Here is a 16191-nt window from a genome sequence, read left to right as displayed (position 1 = left end):
TTCTGAAGCAGTGGGGCGGGAGACGGCTCCATACACCGTCTGCTCCCGTCCACATACCTGGCACACTTATCTGGCTGCTCACGTCTCCCCAGGCGTCGGATCCCGTAGCTTCATAAGTCTCCATAGCTTGGGTCCCACCGATGCTGTTGACTGGAAGTAGGAGGAGCCATTGTGCTGCATCCCGGCGCGGAGGGGTTAGGAGGGAGAACTGTCTGTGCAGCAGAGAAGACATAGGGGGCGGGTCCTTCCATGCGCTCCGGGCCCCCCTGTGCCGCGGGCCCCATAGCAATGGCGTGGTCTGCCTATATGGGCGGTACGCCACAGTCCCAAACCATTTCAGTGGTGTTTCCATCAATTTCTGACCTTTTCCTTTGAACCAGACACCCTCCCCTCTTCAGAGCAGGGGGTGCCCGGTTTAATGCTCGGGTTCTCCCATTGACTTCCATTGTGCTCGGGTGCTCGGTAGAGCACCTGAGCATCTCGAGGTATTCTACTCGAGCACCCGAGCACTTTGGTTCTCGACCAACACTGATGCTTAGGCTTTTAAAATAAAGCAATTGATAATTCAATGAAAATATTTTTCCCTCCAAGCAAAAATAATAGAAAAATAAATTCAGAGATTAATTTCCACATATAAAAATGGATTGATATTAATTGGTTTTATGTATGTAATTTCTGGATGCAACTTTTTACAAATTTGTTATAGAATCTACAACCATTGCAAATGTGACTGAGGTGAAAGAAAACATGACTATGGGATCCACTTTGGTCATCAATCCTAAAGGCGGTTTTATGGTAAGGAAATTGTCAACTACTATTGTCAACATGTAAAGGATTATTGCATATTGCTGTCTGTGAGATGACTTAAAGTACTGATTACAGAGGTCTGACCTCTGGGATTCTTACTGATCCCAATGTTCATGATGAGCATTAGCTCCTTTAGACTATAACTTAGGATGGGAATAAGGTTTTGCAGGAACTGCATTATGATTTTTTTATCTGGAGGGCCTGGCTTGTCGTGATGACCCATTGGTTTCAATCATATTAGTTTCACACCACTGTTGCTGTCTTCTGGCATGACTCATGAAGACATCCTCAGTCTATTGGACTGACTTGGGGTTTTGGATGTCATATAAGGACGCTCTGCTTATTACCCACTGCTATGAGCTAGAAAATGAAGCCACTTTGTAAAAATGTCTTTACTCTGGCAGTCTATTGTCATCCATGTATTACATGGGTAGTTATTTTTTTGAATGGCCGCCATGTCATGCCACACAGAACTGGAAAAGTAACCATTAGCTGATTATCGCAGAAGATGGATTCTTAAAATACACGTATATGTTTTTGACGTGACAGCAGGTTTAAAGGTGAATATACTTCATACATTAGGGGTAAATGTTATTATTTCTTTTAAATACTCCTTGCAATTTTTTCTTCGGTTTCCAAGTAAAACTTTTCAGAATGGCTGTATTCCATCATTTATTTAAATAATAATTTGGAACATCCACATTTCTCTAAAGCTTGCCTTCAATGTACTGTCCCACTATTATAGACCATAGGCCTCACTGCTCACCTATAGACGTTAATTGCCCAGGCCAAAACAGATTAATTCCAATCATTTGTATGTTACTGTATTTATGAACTGACTTGTTCAATTCCTCCTTAGGCTTGTGGACCTCTCTATGCATACAGATGTGGCAGCTTGCACTATACTACTGGAATTTGCTCAAATGTCAGTTCTACATTTCAAGTTCTGAACTCAATTGCACCAGGAGTACAAGGTAGAGTTTATTATATTATATAATATTACATAGAACATTATAGTCAATCTTCTCAATTATGGATGATGTCTTTCCAGAATGTATCAACCAACTAGACCTGGTGATCGTTCTTGATGGATCAAACAGTGTCTACCCTTGGATCAGCGTGACTGAATTTTTACAGAAATTATTTCGAAAAATGACAATACACTCGACTCAGACACAGGTAATATAATGTTTAATCTCCATCTTAAATACTTCTTGGCAGCTTGTCCTTCTTCTCTTTATGCCAGCTAGGTCACATAGAAGCTCTGTCTCAGCTAATATTTTCAGTCATTTTTAGACAATGTAATGTAAATTGGTAATGCTCTGAGAAACAGTCTCCACATTTTATCATTCCACCCTCATTGCTTAAAGGGATTTTCCAGGATTGGGTCTTTTTTTTTTTATAAGTCTTATTTGTGTGTTTGACCTAATGAGAAAACTATAGTTACCTGGACCCTGCTGCTTTGGTCCTGTTCCCTGACTCCATTCAGTGATCTTCTGGTCCTCAACTTCTGTACATCTGGCCAGGGTACGGAACCAATGAGCCTAGTCATTGGCTGCAGTGGCACATGTGACCTCATCTATATCTCATCTGGAAATAAGCCGGGGACTGGAAGACCACCGAATGGAGCAACGATGCAGCACTGATGCGGTGGGGAGGAGGGAAGTATGATTCTTTTATTAGGTCAAACACACTATGGGGGCTTACTAACAACTTGACCCAGTCCTGGAAAATGGTTAGTCAAGAAACAGCTTTCATCTCCTGATAAATGTAAGACTGCTGGGAATGTCACAATATTCACCAGATGAAGTACCGCACTCCGTGTTAGCTGGTGCTCACAAGGACTTTGCAGTCGTAGCACAATAATAGAGAATTGCGGCACACAGCTTTTTTTAGATTTGCAATTAATCAAGTTTTTAATGGTTTAATTTCACATCATCAACATGATCCAGTTATAATCCCACATCACAATGGTAGTCACAATTGGTGAGTACAAAGACCGTACGTTTCGGCCAGAGTAGTCTTCTTCAGCGGTCAAAAAATCTCAAGATGATTTGTGTGGTGAGTGCTGGGAATGTCACTGCTGGGATCCCAAGCAATCCTTAAAAAGGGGGGCCTCAAGTTTGAATGGAACAGTAGTCCACATAGCTGTCCATCCCTCTATGTGACTGATAGAGCACTGTCTACATCAGTCCCATAGAAGTGAATGGGAGCAGTGGACCGATTCATTCATAGAGGGGACCCCACCCTCAGTATCACTAGTGATTGAGCAGGTGAACCCCATTGATCCTACATTGTTCACTATTCTGTGCATAAGAAATCAATGATGTTTGAGGTACAGTATTATCCCTTTAATGAAGTACATTCACACACAGAAGATTTGTTGCAGAAATTTCTGCAATTAATGTAAAAATCTGTTAAATTCATCTGAATAAGGCCCCTTTCAGACGAGCGTGAGCGGATTTGGTCCGGATGCGTTGCCAATGTGTTCAGTGAAAAATGTGTGATTTCGCAAGAAAGGGCATTCAGTTTAGTATGCGATCGCATTCAGTTGTTCAGTTTTTATCACACGGGTGCAATGCGATTTGATGCGTTTTGCAAGCGTGTGATAAAAAACTGAAGGTATACAAAAAGCATCTCTTAGCAACCATCCGCGGAAAACGCATCGCATCTGCACTTGCTTGCGGATGTGATGCGATTTTCACGCAGCCTCATTCAATTCTATGGGGCCAGCGTTGCGTGAAAATCGCAGAATATAGAACATGCTGCGATTTTCAAGCAACGCACAAGTGATGCGTGAAAACCAATGCTCATGTACACAGCCCCATTCAAATGAATGGGTCCGGATTCTGTGCAGGAGCAATGCATTCGCATCATGCATTGCACCCGCGCGGAATACTCGCTCGTGTGAAAAGGGGCCTAAGGGTTATTTCTCCAGCAAGGGCATGGATTTCTGCAAACCCCATTCAGAAATTTCTCTGCCACTTGTGGACAATTCGTAACTGGTTCCACCCTACTGGTGCACATGTTTTATCCTATAAATATCCATCACCATGTTGGTGACTTTTTTTTTCATATAGAAATGGTTACTTGGCTTTCTTATTACTGTAGGTTTCAATAGTTCAATATGGAGAAAACGTAACTCACGAGTTTAACTTGAATACACATTCCTCAACGGAAAGTGTGCTACAAGCAGCAAGCAAGATAAAACAAAGGGGAGGCTCTTTAACACTGACGGCTCTTGGCATTGATACTGCAAGGTATGTGCACAAGGTAGAGAATTTTTTATATATTTTTTTATACCTAATTGTGTTGCTGCTATCTAAAAAGAGAAATTCTAAGAACATTTTCACAGTGGCCACTAAAGCAGCCATTGTAGGCCGACACTTGTTTTCAGATTTTCAACTCATTTGTCAGATTTGCTGTATATGTTGGGACAGGGTGAGCAGAGACATCTCATTATGCTTACAGGGTAGACCAATTTATAACAACTCTATTATACAGCTGGAGGCCCAGATGAGGCAGAATATACACTATCTCTGGGGGAAGTACTGCACTCACTTCTTCGAGAGTATAATGCACTATGATATGTTTTAGTTAATTGATTCCTATTCATTTCAGATGCCATTACAATCACATACCCTGATGCACTATTAAGTCAATACATGAATAAAGTTTTTGTTTCCAATATGTCAGGCATCACAGACATCAAAGATAGAAAACAATCCGGGGCTTCATATCATTATCGCACATATGCATTCAGCTAATACAGAACCCTTAAGAGTTAAGGTATTAGAAAGGGTCAGTAGACACAAACAAGGACCAAAAGATTACTAAATAGAGAAGCTATATGGATTCTCACGTTTGACACACAGTCACCCAAAGGACTAAATCGTAAAGTGGATTTATCCTATTTAGAGATGAGCAAATCGAAGTTGACGAAGTGGAATTCTATCAGAATTTCAGGAAAAATTTGATTCGTCCCGAAGTCGAATATGCTTGTGGTTTGTGGTAACGAATCATATTTTTATAAAATGGCTGCTGCACGTGTTAAAAAGTGAAAGTAAGAAGCCCGGGAACGAGGGAGCAGCCACCATGCCATACAGACAGCCAATCAGCAGCCTCTTGGTCTCAGCAGCCATTTTACAGTGAACTTAGTGCAGCGAGAGACGGTACAGGCACTAGGCACAGTGATTAGGAAAGACTTTATTAAGCAGTTCAGGGAAAGATTATTCATAGTGTAGGGAAAGGATAGGCAGACATTATCCTCACTGTTAGGAGAGAGCCTGGGAAATAGGAGCGATTCCTTGCTGCACTAATTGGGGTTACTAAAAGTGATCGATTACTACAGATTTTAGGTTGTTTTAAAGAGTAATTGCAGTACTCCTAGCCAGGGGCATAGCTATAGGGGAAGCAGGGGAAGGGGCCCATCCAGGAGGAGGAGGACTAAAAGATTTTGTCAGGGCCCCCTCAACAGTATTACACAATGAAATTATATACAGTGACAGTATAGACAGTGTAGGAAACGGATGGAACAGCTGCCGGGCCTGGTCTGAGAGAGCGACCTTTACTAGCCACAGGAATGGGGGCGGCATGAAAGGAAGGGATTGCGAAAAAATTACTGGGGGAGGGGGGCCCTATTCAAAAATTTGCTGTGGGGCCCAGTCATTTCTAGCTACGCCACTGCTCCTATCATCTGTTATTGCCTTGAAAGTGCGGTCAGATACAACTAATTTTGGGGTGTCTTACTTTTAAATATATAAAAGTACTTCCATTCATCCTTGCTTCTAGTGTTGAGCGCGAATATTCGAATCACGAATTTTAATCGTGAATATCGCCTCTTCAAGAATTTGCGAATATTTAGAATATAGTGCTATATATTCGTATTCACAAATATTCTAATCGCTAATTTATCGCGAATTTATTGCGAATATTGGCACTTAGCAACATCCCTAGCAACCAATAGGAAAGTTGCCTATAGGAGTAGTGTTGATCGAGAATTTTCACATCGCAAATTTTATCACAAATTCTCTGATTGCCGATTTTTCCAATCAAGAAAATATGGACTGGAGATCACGAATTTTCGAATATATGACGAATATTCTCTCAAATATTCGCGAATATTGCCCCTGCCGCTCATCACTGCTTGCTTTTGGGGTGAATTTGCAGTATGATACAACCAGTTTTGGGGTGTATTTATTTTAAATATATAAAAGTACTTCCATTCATCGTTGCTTTTGGGCCAAATTTGCAGTGTGATACAACCAGTTTTGGGGTGTGCTAATTTTAAATATATAAAAGTTTGTCAATTCATCCTTGCTTTTAGGTTGAAATTGCAGTCTGATACAACCAGTTTTGGGGTGTATTTATTAAATATATAAAAGTTTATAGCATTTAACAGAACAGGTTCTGTAGAGATCTATGTGGAATCAGCTGACGACGGTGTAAAAAGAGTGCGCTTCTTCTTGATGCAAACATTGACCTGTAAGGCTGAGTTCACACTTGAGTTATTTGGTCAGTTTTCGCCCCGTAATTGACCAAATAAGTGAAGTGATTCTAAGAGCAACGCCTGTCATCTGCATGTCATACGGACTCACAGTATTATTTCACGACCGCAGCAGACTCTCTAGGCATGTTACTGCAAGGCACAGTGTTCTACACCACTATAGAGGCTCTCTGCAGCCTGGAAATACAGTGCTGCCCATAATTATTCATACCCCAGGCAAATTTTGACTTAAAGTTACTTTTATTCAACCAGCAAGTAATTTTTTGACGGGAAATGACATAGGTGTCTCCCAAAAGATAATAAGACGATGTACAAGAGGTATTTTTGTGGAAAAAAAAAACATTTCTCAGCTTTTATTTACATTTGAGCAAAAAATACAAGATGTTCCGCACTGTGGAAAATCTCAGAGGACGTGGTCGGAAGCCAAAAGTGACACCTGTGCTGGCCAAGAGGATAGTTAGAGAGGTGAAAAAGAATCAAAGGATCACCACCAAGGCCATCCTGGTGAATCTGGTGGTGGCAATGTCTCAAGGTAGACAATCCAACGGACACTGCACACTGCTGGGTTCCACGGATGCAGACCAGGCACACAAAAGCTCGCTTGGCCTTTGCAAAAGCTCATCTGGACAAAGAAGAAGACTTCTGGTCTTCTGCGTTATGGTCAGATGAAGCAAAAATTTAATTGTTTGGTCACAATGATGTTTCCTTCATTTGGCGTAAAAAAGGAGAAGCCTTCAATCCAAAGAACACCATCCCCACTGTCAAACATGGTGGTGGGAACCTAATGCTTTGGGGGTGTTTTTCAGCCAATGGACCAGGGAACCTAATCACAGTAAACGGCACCATGAAAAAAGAGAAATACATGAGGATTCTCAATGACAACATCAGGCAGTCTGCAGATAAACTTGGCCTTGGGCACCAGTGGACATTTCAGCATGACAATGACCCAAAACACAGCAAAAGTGGTGAAGAAATGGTTAGCAGACAACAACATTAAAGTTTTGGAGTGGCCCAGCCAGAGTCCAGACTTGAATCCAATTGAGAATCTGTGGAGGGAGCTAAAGATCAGGGTGATGGAAAGAAGACCCTCCAACCTGAAAGATTTGGAGCTCATTGCTAAAGATGAATGGGCAAAAATACCTGTGGAGACATGCAAAAAGCTGGTCTGCAATTATAGGAAGCGTTTGATTGCTGTAATAGCCAATAAAGGCTTTTCTATTGATTATTGAGAAGGGTATGAATAATTTTGGACTCAACACTTTTTGCTCAAATGTAAATAAAAGCTGAGAAATGTTTTCTTTTCCACAATAATGCCTCTTGTACATCGTTTTATTATCTTTTGGGAGACACCTATGTCATTTCCCGTCAAAAAATTACTTGCTGGTTGAATAAAAGTAACTTTAAGTCAAAATTTGCCAGGGGTATGAATAATTATGGGCAGCACTGTAGCTGTTTTTTTACGCGATTCGTCACAAATAAATTCGGATCTAATCAAATTTTTTTTAGGAAATTAGGAAATTCAGCGAACCGTCCGAATCTAATTTTTGAGGAATTCACTCATCTCTAATCCTATTTCTAGTAAGAGTGGTTTAGAAGCCAATACACATGCCATTTTCCTTATTTATTCTTTTTTTATACTTACTGTACATATGTTTATTCATTGTAACTGAGTGTTCACATAATTGATTAGCAACCCCCCCTTCCTACACACCGGTTATTATCCGGTGCAGATTTAAGGAAGCAGCATTGTGATCTGCTTTTATGCCATGAGTAAGAGCTTCTTTTGTCCTCGAAACGCATAGGTCTGTGAAATGTTTTGAACAATTTTTTCCATGGATCAATATAGGAATTTTAAGGATTATAAAGACTTCCCAGTGCTGGATCTTGGCCTTTTTAGTCATATTTCTTACAAGACGCTGGCCTTGCCAGGTCCCTGAGCACGGGGACACTTTAGCAAGGAGGACTGACTATCACACACAGGAGTGGTGAGCTGTTCTTACTTTTTTCTTATTGTCTTGTGCCATATACCTGTGTCACCCCTGCAGCTTTTGTATACGGATGCTGCAGACTCTGGGAAGTGGAGCAGAGCTGTGGTGCAGAGAATAGCGAGTGGAAAACAGGTGATTATATGATTATTTTTTTCTTTAAAGCATTTAGTAACTCAGACAACCTCTTTAATCATTCTAGATTTAAAGGGAGCCTATCAGGAGTTTTGACCGGGCTAAACTGCTGACAGCACTAGGAACTGGGGAAAGCAGTACAAACATAGCTTTTGTGAAGTTTTTTCTCATCAGGAGTAGTGTGAATATGATGTTTTATTCTGCTCCAGAAGGAGAGGCTTTACTGTGATCTGCTCTCTGCATTTAGTTACATTACATCCCTTCCCCTCTGCTCTGCATGACAGCTGCAGCATCCAGCCAGGAGACTAGTACAGCCTGTATACTTTTTATACAATGTACTCAATAATAAGCCTTGGCTCCCTCTGGCAGCTGCTGGAATACTGCCATGTCTAGTCTGTCTAGTTAGGCAATGTAATATCTGTTACTGCTGCATAGACTAGCTTGTGGAGTCTCACCACTCTTCAATCTTAACCCTAGCAAGGAAATATGAATTTTCCCAATCAGATTCCCAGGTAATGGGCCTCAAAATAATTATGGATTGGTTCTAGTAGCACAGAGGAATCAGTAACATAGCTAGGACTAGAGCCAAAGGACATCATCAGGAAAGCATTCATGATGTGAAAGTCTAGAGAACGAGACGCGAACCTAGTCAGGAACAGAGCCATGGGTCAGGCTCAGGGGCAGAACAAGTGGTACCAAGCTAACAATCCAAAGGCGAGGCAGTATCCAGGAAATAAGCCTACATTGAGGTCAGGGTCAATCGGGAATCACAATCAGAGTAAGAATAGGAGGTTGAAATCTCCTTTTAACCATGCTTATCTATCCCGTAACATTTGAGAGGCTCCCAGAAAATGTGTAGATCTCCAGACTCCTGGAAAAGATGGAAAATCTCCATAGTTCTGTGGAAACCTCCTGGAAATTAACCCCTAGCTTTGTATTTCACTGGGACTGCATCAGCAGCCACAGCTTCAATTCACACAGCTAGGAGGAGAAGTAAAGGCGGTAGAGCCTTCTGGTAAAAAGATAGTGACTTGTAAAAAGGGGTGTTAGCCCCAAAAATTGTTGCTTGTGCACCACAAACTGCTCTCTCCCTGATATCTATGGCAAAAAGTTGGTTAGTATGCTCTCAACTGTCCGATAGGAGAGGAGACCATAGCGGAGAAAAGACACAGTTAGGAGATGTTCACACAAAGGATTTTGAAAGTGCACTGATTTCACGTTGATTTTTTGTGTGATTTTGATGCGGTTTTTGGCACGTTATTTTTTTTTTTGTTTTCGGTTTCCTATTTTTCATCTTCCCTTTCAATTCAACGGAAGAATCTGCGCGGATTCCGCTCCAAGATAGAGCATGCTGCTTCCTTTTTCCACGTCATTTTTTCAACGTGGAAATAAAAAACAAGTTCTGCCTCCCTTTGAAACGAATAGAAGGCTTTTTAGAGGCAAAAAGCGTGTAAAACTGCACCAGCAAATTTTGTGTGAACTGACCCATAGAGAGAAGAAGATGTTGCTGGCGTAGGGAGCAGGTCCAAAAATAACTGCCAATTGGAGCCAAAGCCACCAGCAAACAACCACCATTGGAATCAGGTGAGGTAAGGAATGGGGATTTGGGTCTCTATATAAAAGAGACAGAACTGTGGCCACCTATTTCTATAGCATGATGGATACCATATTACTTATAAAATTTGTACTGAAACTATCAATATAAAAGTAATGACTACAGTAGATGGTAAAATTATATAATGCAAAATATGTACTATAACCGTAAATAGGGTAATTTATTCAAAAACTGTAAACTATTCTGAGCATATGTATAGCGTAGAGTAAATATCCTAGAGGATCCTTTGACCGTCCCCAACACATATCCGAATATGGAAACGTAACATGCTTATAAGCCCTCCTTAATTTACCGTATGAAGCTTGGTATACGTCCTGTCATCATGGAATGCCAAGTCTAACGGAATAGAAATATCTTTAGATTTTCGGGATGAGATTTACCAGACTGGAGCATGACATATTTAGATTATCAAGCAATATATACTATCTAGTAGTTCTCTTCTACAGACGCTCCTACTACTGGAAAATTCCGAGCCTCTGAAATAAGCTGAAGCAGTAAAACCTTTTAAGTAAAACCATTTTCCAGAGATACAACGTTTTATGCAATTTTAAAGATCTCTTCCTTTTTAGCCTAGAGCTAAAGAGAAAGATACAGCTGAAGTGCAAATGTATATACTAATGTAGCCAAGCTAAAATTTACTCTGACAACTCTGAGCCATCTTTTGACAAAAGCCATTGAAGGGGTTCTCTGGGAATTAAGAAAATGAAAATACTTAAATATTTAGATTCTATTATGACGGAATAAATAACGGAATGCCTCTAAAGGCATTCCGTTATGCATTCCTTCATAGAATTATGTTATGGTCCATGGTAACGGAATCCATAATGCAATTCACCTTTTACCAGTAAACAAAGCGTGAACGATTTTCATAACCTGAAATTCGCTCATCTCCAATTATGATTATGAGTACAGATGATAAGATCTTCAGCTGAATATCTGTAGGAAGGGAATTCATGAGGAGACATGAAGTACAGAGAGGATGTACAGGACAGTCTGTGGTAATGGAGACTGCATACGAGAGCTGCTGCTCATTATCTACGCTCCCACTATCCTCTCTGTACTTTGTGTCTCCTAATGAACTCCATTCCTACAGAGATTCAGCTGAAGATCATATTAAGCTGTATTGAGGATCATAATCCCTGACAAGTAAGAGAGGAAGATGGCGCAGCTCTTTAACTTGTCCTCCTGTGTAAATAGGACAGGTCTTGTGTCAACTAGTAGGATGGAGGCCATTTTATTTTTCCTATTGATTGCTCCCCGGACAAAACGAGCCATTATAACTAATGAAAGGTATGTGGTGATATATTTATAATGAAGTAATACAGTCCTGATCAAAAGTTTGAGACCACTTGAAAAATGGCAAAAAATCATATTTTACATTGTTGGATCTTAACAAGGTTCCAAGTAGAGCTTCAACATTCAACAAGAAGAAATGAGAGTGAGACAAAACATTTTTTGAGCATTCAATTAATTGAAAATAACGATTAAACTGAAACAGGCTCTTTTTCAGCTGATCAAAATTTTAGGACCACATGCCTTTAAAAGGCCAAATCTGAGCAAAGATGTGGATTCATTGTCATTTTCTGTCAGGTAGTCACACGTTGTGATGGCAAAGGCAAAAAAACTCTCCCTTTTTGAACGTGGTCGGGTTGTTGAACTGCATAAGAAGGGTCTCTCACAGCGCGCCATCGCTGCTGAGGTGGGACGCAGTAAGACAGTCAATTTGAATTTCTTAAATGATCCTGAGGGTTATAGAACAAAAAGGTCAAGTGGAAGACCCAAAAAAATTTCATCAGCACTGAGCCGGAGGATCCAATTGGCTGTCCGTCAAGACACTGGACGATCCTCGACCCAATTTAAGGCCCTTCTGACTGCAGCCCCATAACCATCAGAGGGCATCTGAGACTGAAGGGCTTCAAAAACAAAAAAACGTCTTCAAAGACCTAGTCTCCTTGAACACCACAGAACTGCTCGTTTGGACTTTGCAAGAGAGCACCAAACATGGGACATTCAAAGGTGGAAGAAAGTTTTATTCTCTGATGAGAAAAAATTTAACCTTGATGGTCCTGATGGTTTCCAACGTTACTGGCATGACAAGCAGATCCCACCTGAGATGTTTTCTACGCGCCACAGTGGAGGGGGCGCCATAATGGTCTGGGGTGCTTTTTCCTTCAGTGGAACAATGAAGCTTCAGGAAGTGCAGGGGCGTCAAACGGCCGCTCGCTATGTCCAGATGTTTCAGAGAGCATTCCTCATGACTGAGGGCCCTCATCTGTGTGGTAACGACTGGGTTTTTAACAGGACAACGCTACAGTACACAATGCCCGCAGGACAAGGGACTTCTTCCAGGAGAATAACATCACTCTTTTGGCCCATGCTGCGTGTTCCCCTGGTCTAAATCCAATTGAGAACCTTTGGGGATGGATGGCAAGGGAAGTTTACAAAAATGGACAACAGTTCCAGACAGTAGATGACCTTCGTGTGGCGGTCTTCACCACTTGGAGAAATGTTCCCACTCACCTCATGGAAACGCTTGCATCAAGCATGCCGAAACGAATTTTGGAAGTAATAAACAATAACGGCAGAGCTACTCATTACTGAGTTCATGTTTGGAAGTTGGATTTCTCTTTTGTGGGGGTTTAGTTTTTTTTTGGAGGTGTGGTCCTAAACTTTTGATCAGCTGAAAAGCAGCCTGTTTCAGTTTATTCGTTGTTTTCATTAAATTGAATGCTCAAAAAATGTTTTGTCTCACTCCCATTTCTTCTTGTTGCATGTTTAAGCTCTACTTGGAACCTTGTTAAGATCCAGCCATGCTAAATATGTTTTTTTGCAATTTTTCAAGTGGTCTTAAACTTTTGATCAGGACTGTATTTAAGTATTTTCATTTTCTTAATTCCCGGAGAACCCCTTTAAGTTTAGCTTGGCTGCATCTGTACTTAACACCAATGGCTTCATAGATGAAGAAAAGTTGTGAAGAACCTTGCAATTTTTGCAACAATTTCAACCATGTTGGCACTTTTATGATGTTCCCTAGGTTGCTTGCAAGTATCTCATAAGGTACAGTGTTGTGATCCTGATGTTAATTAGATTATTTGTGAATTCATGACTGCATGTAGATTTTTTATGCTGGACTGTAGGAAGAATGGAAACAACCCCTTTAGGAGCCATAATTGGAATCATATTGGTTCCCGCTGTTCCAGAAAGAGAGATAATTACGGTAACAAATAGATGAGTTCTTGACAACTAGATAGTACAACTCAAAGATGGGTTGGAAAGAAAAGGATCCTCCAGAGTTCAGGCACAGTAATGGACTCCCACATGTCCAACAAATGAGTCCATTTGGAGGTGACTTTGGGGCCAAACTCATGCCTCTAGGGACTATTTGTCATGGGTTGAAACACAAAGAACCTATTTGACCTTATTAAAAAATTTACATTGTAATAAAAGTGCATCAGCACATATTTATATATAAATGGATGGACCCAAACAACCCCAGTATGACATAGATTTCCTCATTTTCTATCTCAGAACAGACATATTTTAAAGTGGTCCATCGGGAAGTTCTGTACTTATATGTGCTGCTGAATTTTAGAGGTTTATGTCCAAACTAATCTTCTCCAAGGCACTTGAGAAAACATCCAAAAAATTTAAGGAATGAAGATGTGTGCAGTGTTAGCCAGTAGATTATTAGGCCTGATGAGGACATTTACAGTAAGCTTTTCACTTAGCCATTAAAAGGTATCAGCTACTGAGGATTCTCAAGTTTTATTTTAACAGAATATGTTTCTAACTATATAATTTTTTACACAAAGTATTCTGTTTTAGACAATGACAGCAACAGCAGGGCAGCACATCTTCCAGGATGTGGTTTTGACTTAAAAGGAAAAAGATGTATAACATATGAGAGAAGTCTCAAAAACATTTGAAGTTGATTTCAGTTAACTTAGCAGATATTCTACAATGTATAGGACATCGAAGTCTATTTAGTGGTGAACTGTTTCTGGCATGACTGGAGATGACATCTGTAGACAGTAGATGACCATTGACTTCTTTGGGAGTATTGTGGGCATATTCTGTGACATGTAGAAGGGTCTTTACGTATGGAGGGGGGGGTGAAAGCTGAATCCTGTGTTATTGATACAGAAGTGATATATTTTGTTGTAATCATGCCTGTTGCTATAATGAGAGGACTACTGACAAATGTTCACTACAGAACAAGATGTGTCGGCTTATTATGAGGCTTAGTGGCCACAGTGAAAATGTTTTATATATACAGCACATATACAGTACAGACCAAAGGTTTGGACACACCTTCTCATTCAAAGAGTTTTCTTTATTTTCATGACTATGAAAATTGTAGATTCACACTGAAGGCATCAAAACTATGAATTAACACATGTTGAATTACAGTATATACATAACAAACAAGTGTGAAACAACTGAAAATATGCCATATTCTAGGTTCTTCAAAGTAGCCACCTTTTGCTTTGATTACTGCTTTGCACACTCTTGGCATTCTCTTGATGAGCATCAAGAGGTAGTCCCCTTAAATGGTTTTCACTTCACAGGTGTGCCCTGTCAGGTTTAATAAGTGGGATTTCTTGCCTTATAAATGGGGTTGGGACCATCAGTTGCGTTGAGGAGAAGTCAGGTGGATACACAGCTGATAGTCCTACTGAATAGACTGTTAGAATTTGTATTATGGCAAGAAAAAAGCAGCTAAGTAAAGAAAAACGAGTGGCCATCATTACTTTAAGAAATGAAGGTCAGTCAGTCAGCCGAAAAAATTGGGAAAAACTTTGAAAGTAAGGGCTATTTGACCATGAAGGAGAGTGATGGGGTGCTGCGCCAGATGACCTGGCCTCCACAGTCACCGGACCTGAACCCAATTGAGATGGTTTGGGGTGAGCTGGACCGCAGAGTGAAGGCAAAAGTGCCAACAAGTGCTAAGCATCTCTGGGAACTCCTTCAAGACTGTTGGAAGACCATTTCCGGGGACTACCTCTTGAAGCTCATCAAGAGAATGCCAAGAGTGTGCAAAGCAGTAATCAAAGCAAAAGGTGGCTACTTTGAAGAACCTAGAATATGACATATTTTCAGTTGTTTCACATTTGTTTGTTATGTATATAATTCCACATGTGTTAATTCATAGTTTTGATGCCTTCATAGTCATGAAAATAAAGAAAACTCTTTGAATGAGAAGGTGTGTCCAAACTTTTGGTCTGTACTGTACATTCTTAAAATTGAAGCTTTACTTAAAACTTGACCAAAACAATAGGTCATTTTCCCTTTAAATGCACATCTTAGTGGGGTTAGCTGTGCCATCAGGGTCTGGTGGCAAGTATAATACGTATACGCATGTCTACATGTTGAAGCTGTAGAGGTCTTCATCTTTCTAAATAATCAGGACACATGGAATCCCTAAACCTACTTAATGGAATTTCATTTCTTGGATATTTCAGAAAAGAAGCATTTAGTGAAGAACGAGGTGCACGTCGAGGAGTTAAGAAGATCATGGTGGTTGTAACAGATGGAGAATCTCATGATGGTTATCGCCTGAAAGAAGTGACTGATGAATGTGAACATGATGGGATTGAAGCATATGCAATTGCTGTGAGTATTTCACATCTTTACATTAAAAAACCACATGTCTATATAATCTAAAGAGAACCTGCCACCACAAGATGCAGTGCAATGTGCAGACAGCGTGTTATAGAGCAGAAGAAGATGAGCAGATAAATAAATAGTCTGGTGAAAAAAGATTCAATATAATCTAATATATAAAGCTGAGTGTATGTGTGTGTGTATATCCGCTAAAGGAATCTGCACCATCGCATTTACAATCACGAAATTTGGCATCAGGTGTCCGGGAAGGTTTTTAGACCAGGTCTCAGCTCTCTAGTTCCTGAGATATTCCCAAAAAATGGATTAGCCAATAGAAGCTTGGTCACATGACCCTTATCAGCCAATAGAAGCTCGCAGGTCCTCTAGTCTCCACATACACAGTTTTACTCCAGGTTTCCATAACAACCCAGCCATATTTCTTCCCTGGTGTAGGAGAGCTTTAAAGGAGATCTGTTACCAGGATATTTGCTATTTAAGTAAAGCCATGGCCTAATAGCAATTAGTACCTTATTTCAAGA

The 16191-nt window shown here is 40.4% G+C and overlaps 1 protein-coding gene across 1 annotated transcript in view; it reads left to right on the top strand.

Moving 5' to 3' along the window:
- The window catches only part of ITGA1 (integrin subunit alpha 1), a 233803-nt gene that overhangs the window by 86504 nt on the left and 131108 nt on the right, over positions 1-16191 (top strand). Inside the window, exons 4-8 of the mRNA XM_040421264.1 lie at positions 707-795; positions 1667-1781; positions 1859-1986; positions 3919-4067; positions 15511-15661. Coding sequence (XP_040277198.1) covers positions 707-795; positions 1667-1781; positions 1859-1986; positions 3919-4067; positions 15511-15661 — 632 coding nt within the window. The remainder of the gene's footprint in view (positions 1-706; positions 796-1666; positions 1782-1858; positions 1987-3918; positions 4068-15510; positions 15662-16191) is intronic.

This window comes from Bufo bufo, chromosome 2 (genome assembly GCF_905171765.1).
Source record: "Bufo bufo chromosome 2, aBufBuf1.1, whole genome shotgun sequence".
Classification (NCBI taxonomy): domain Eukaryota; kingdom Metazoa; phylum Chordata; class Amphibia; order Anura; family Bufonidae; genus Bufo; species Bufo bufo.
The sequence above is the reverse complement of the archived record's forward strand: the minus strand, read 5'-3'. Positions and strand labels throughout refer to the sequence as shown.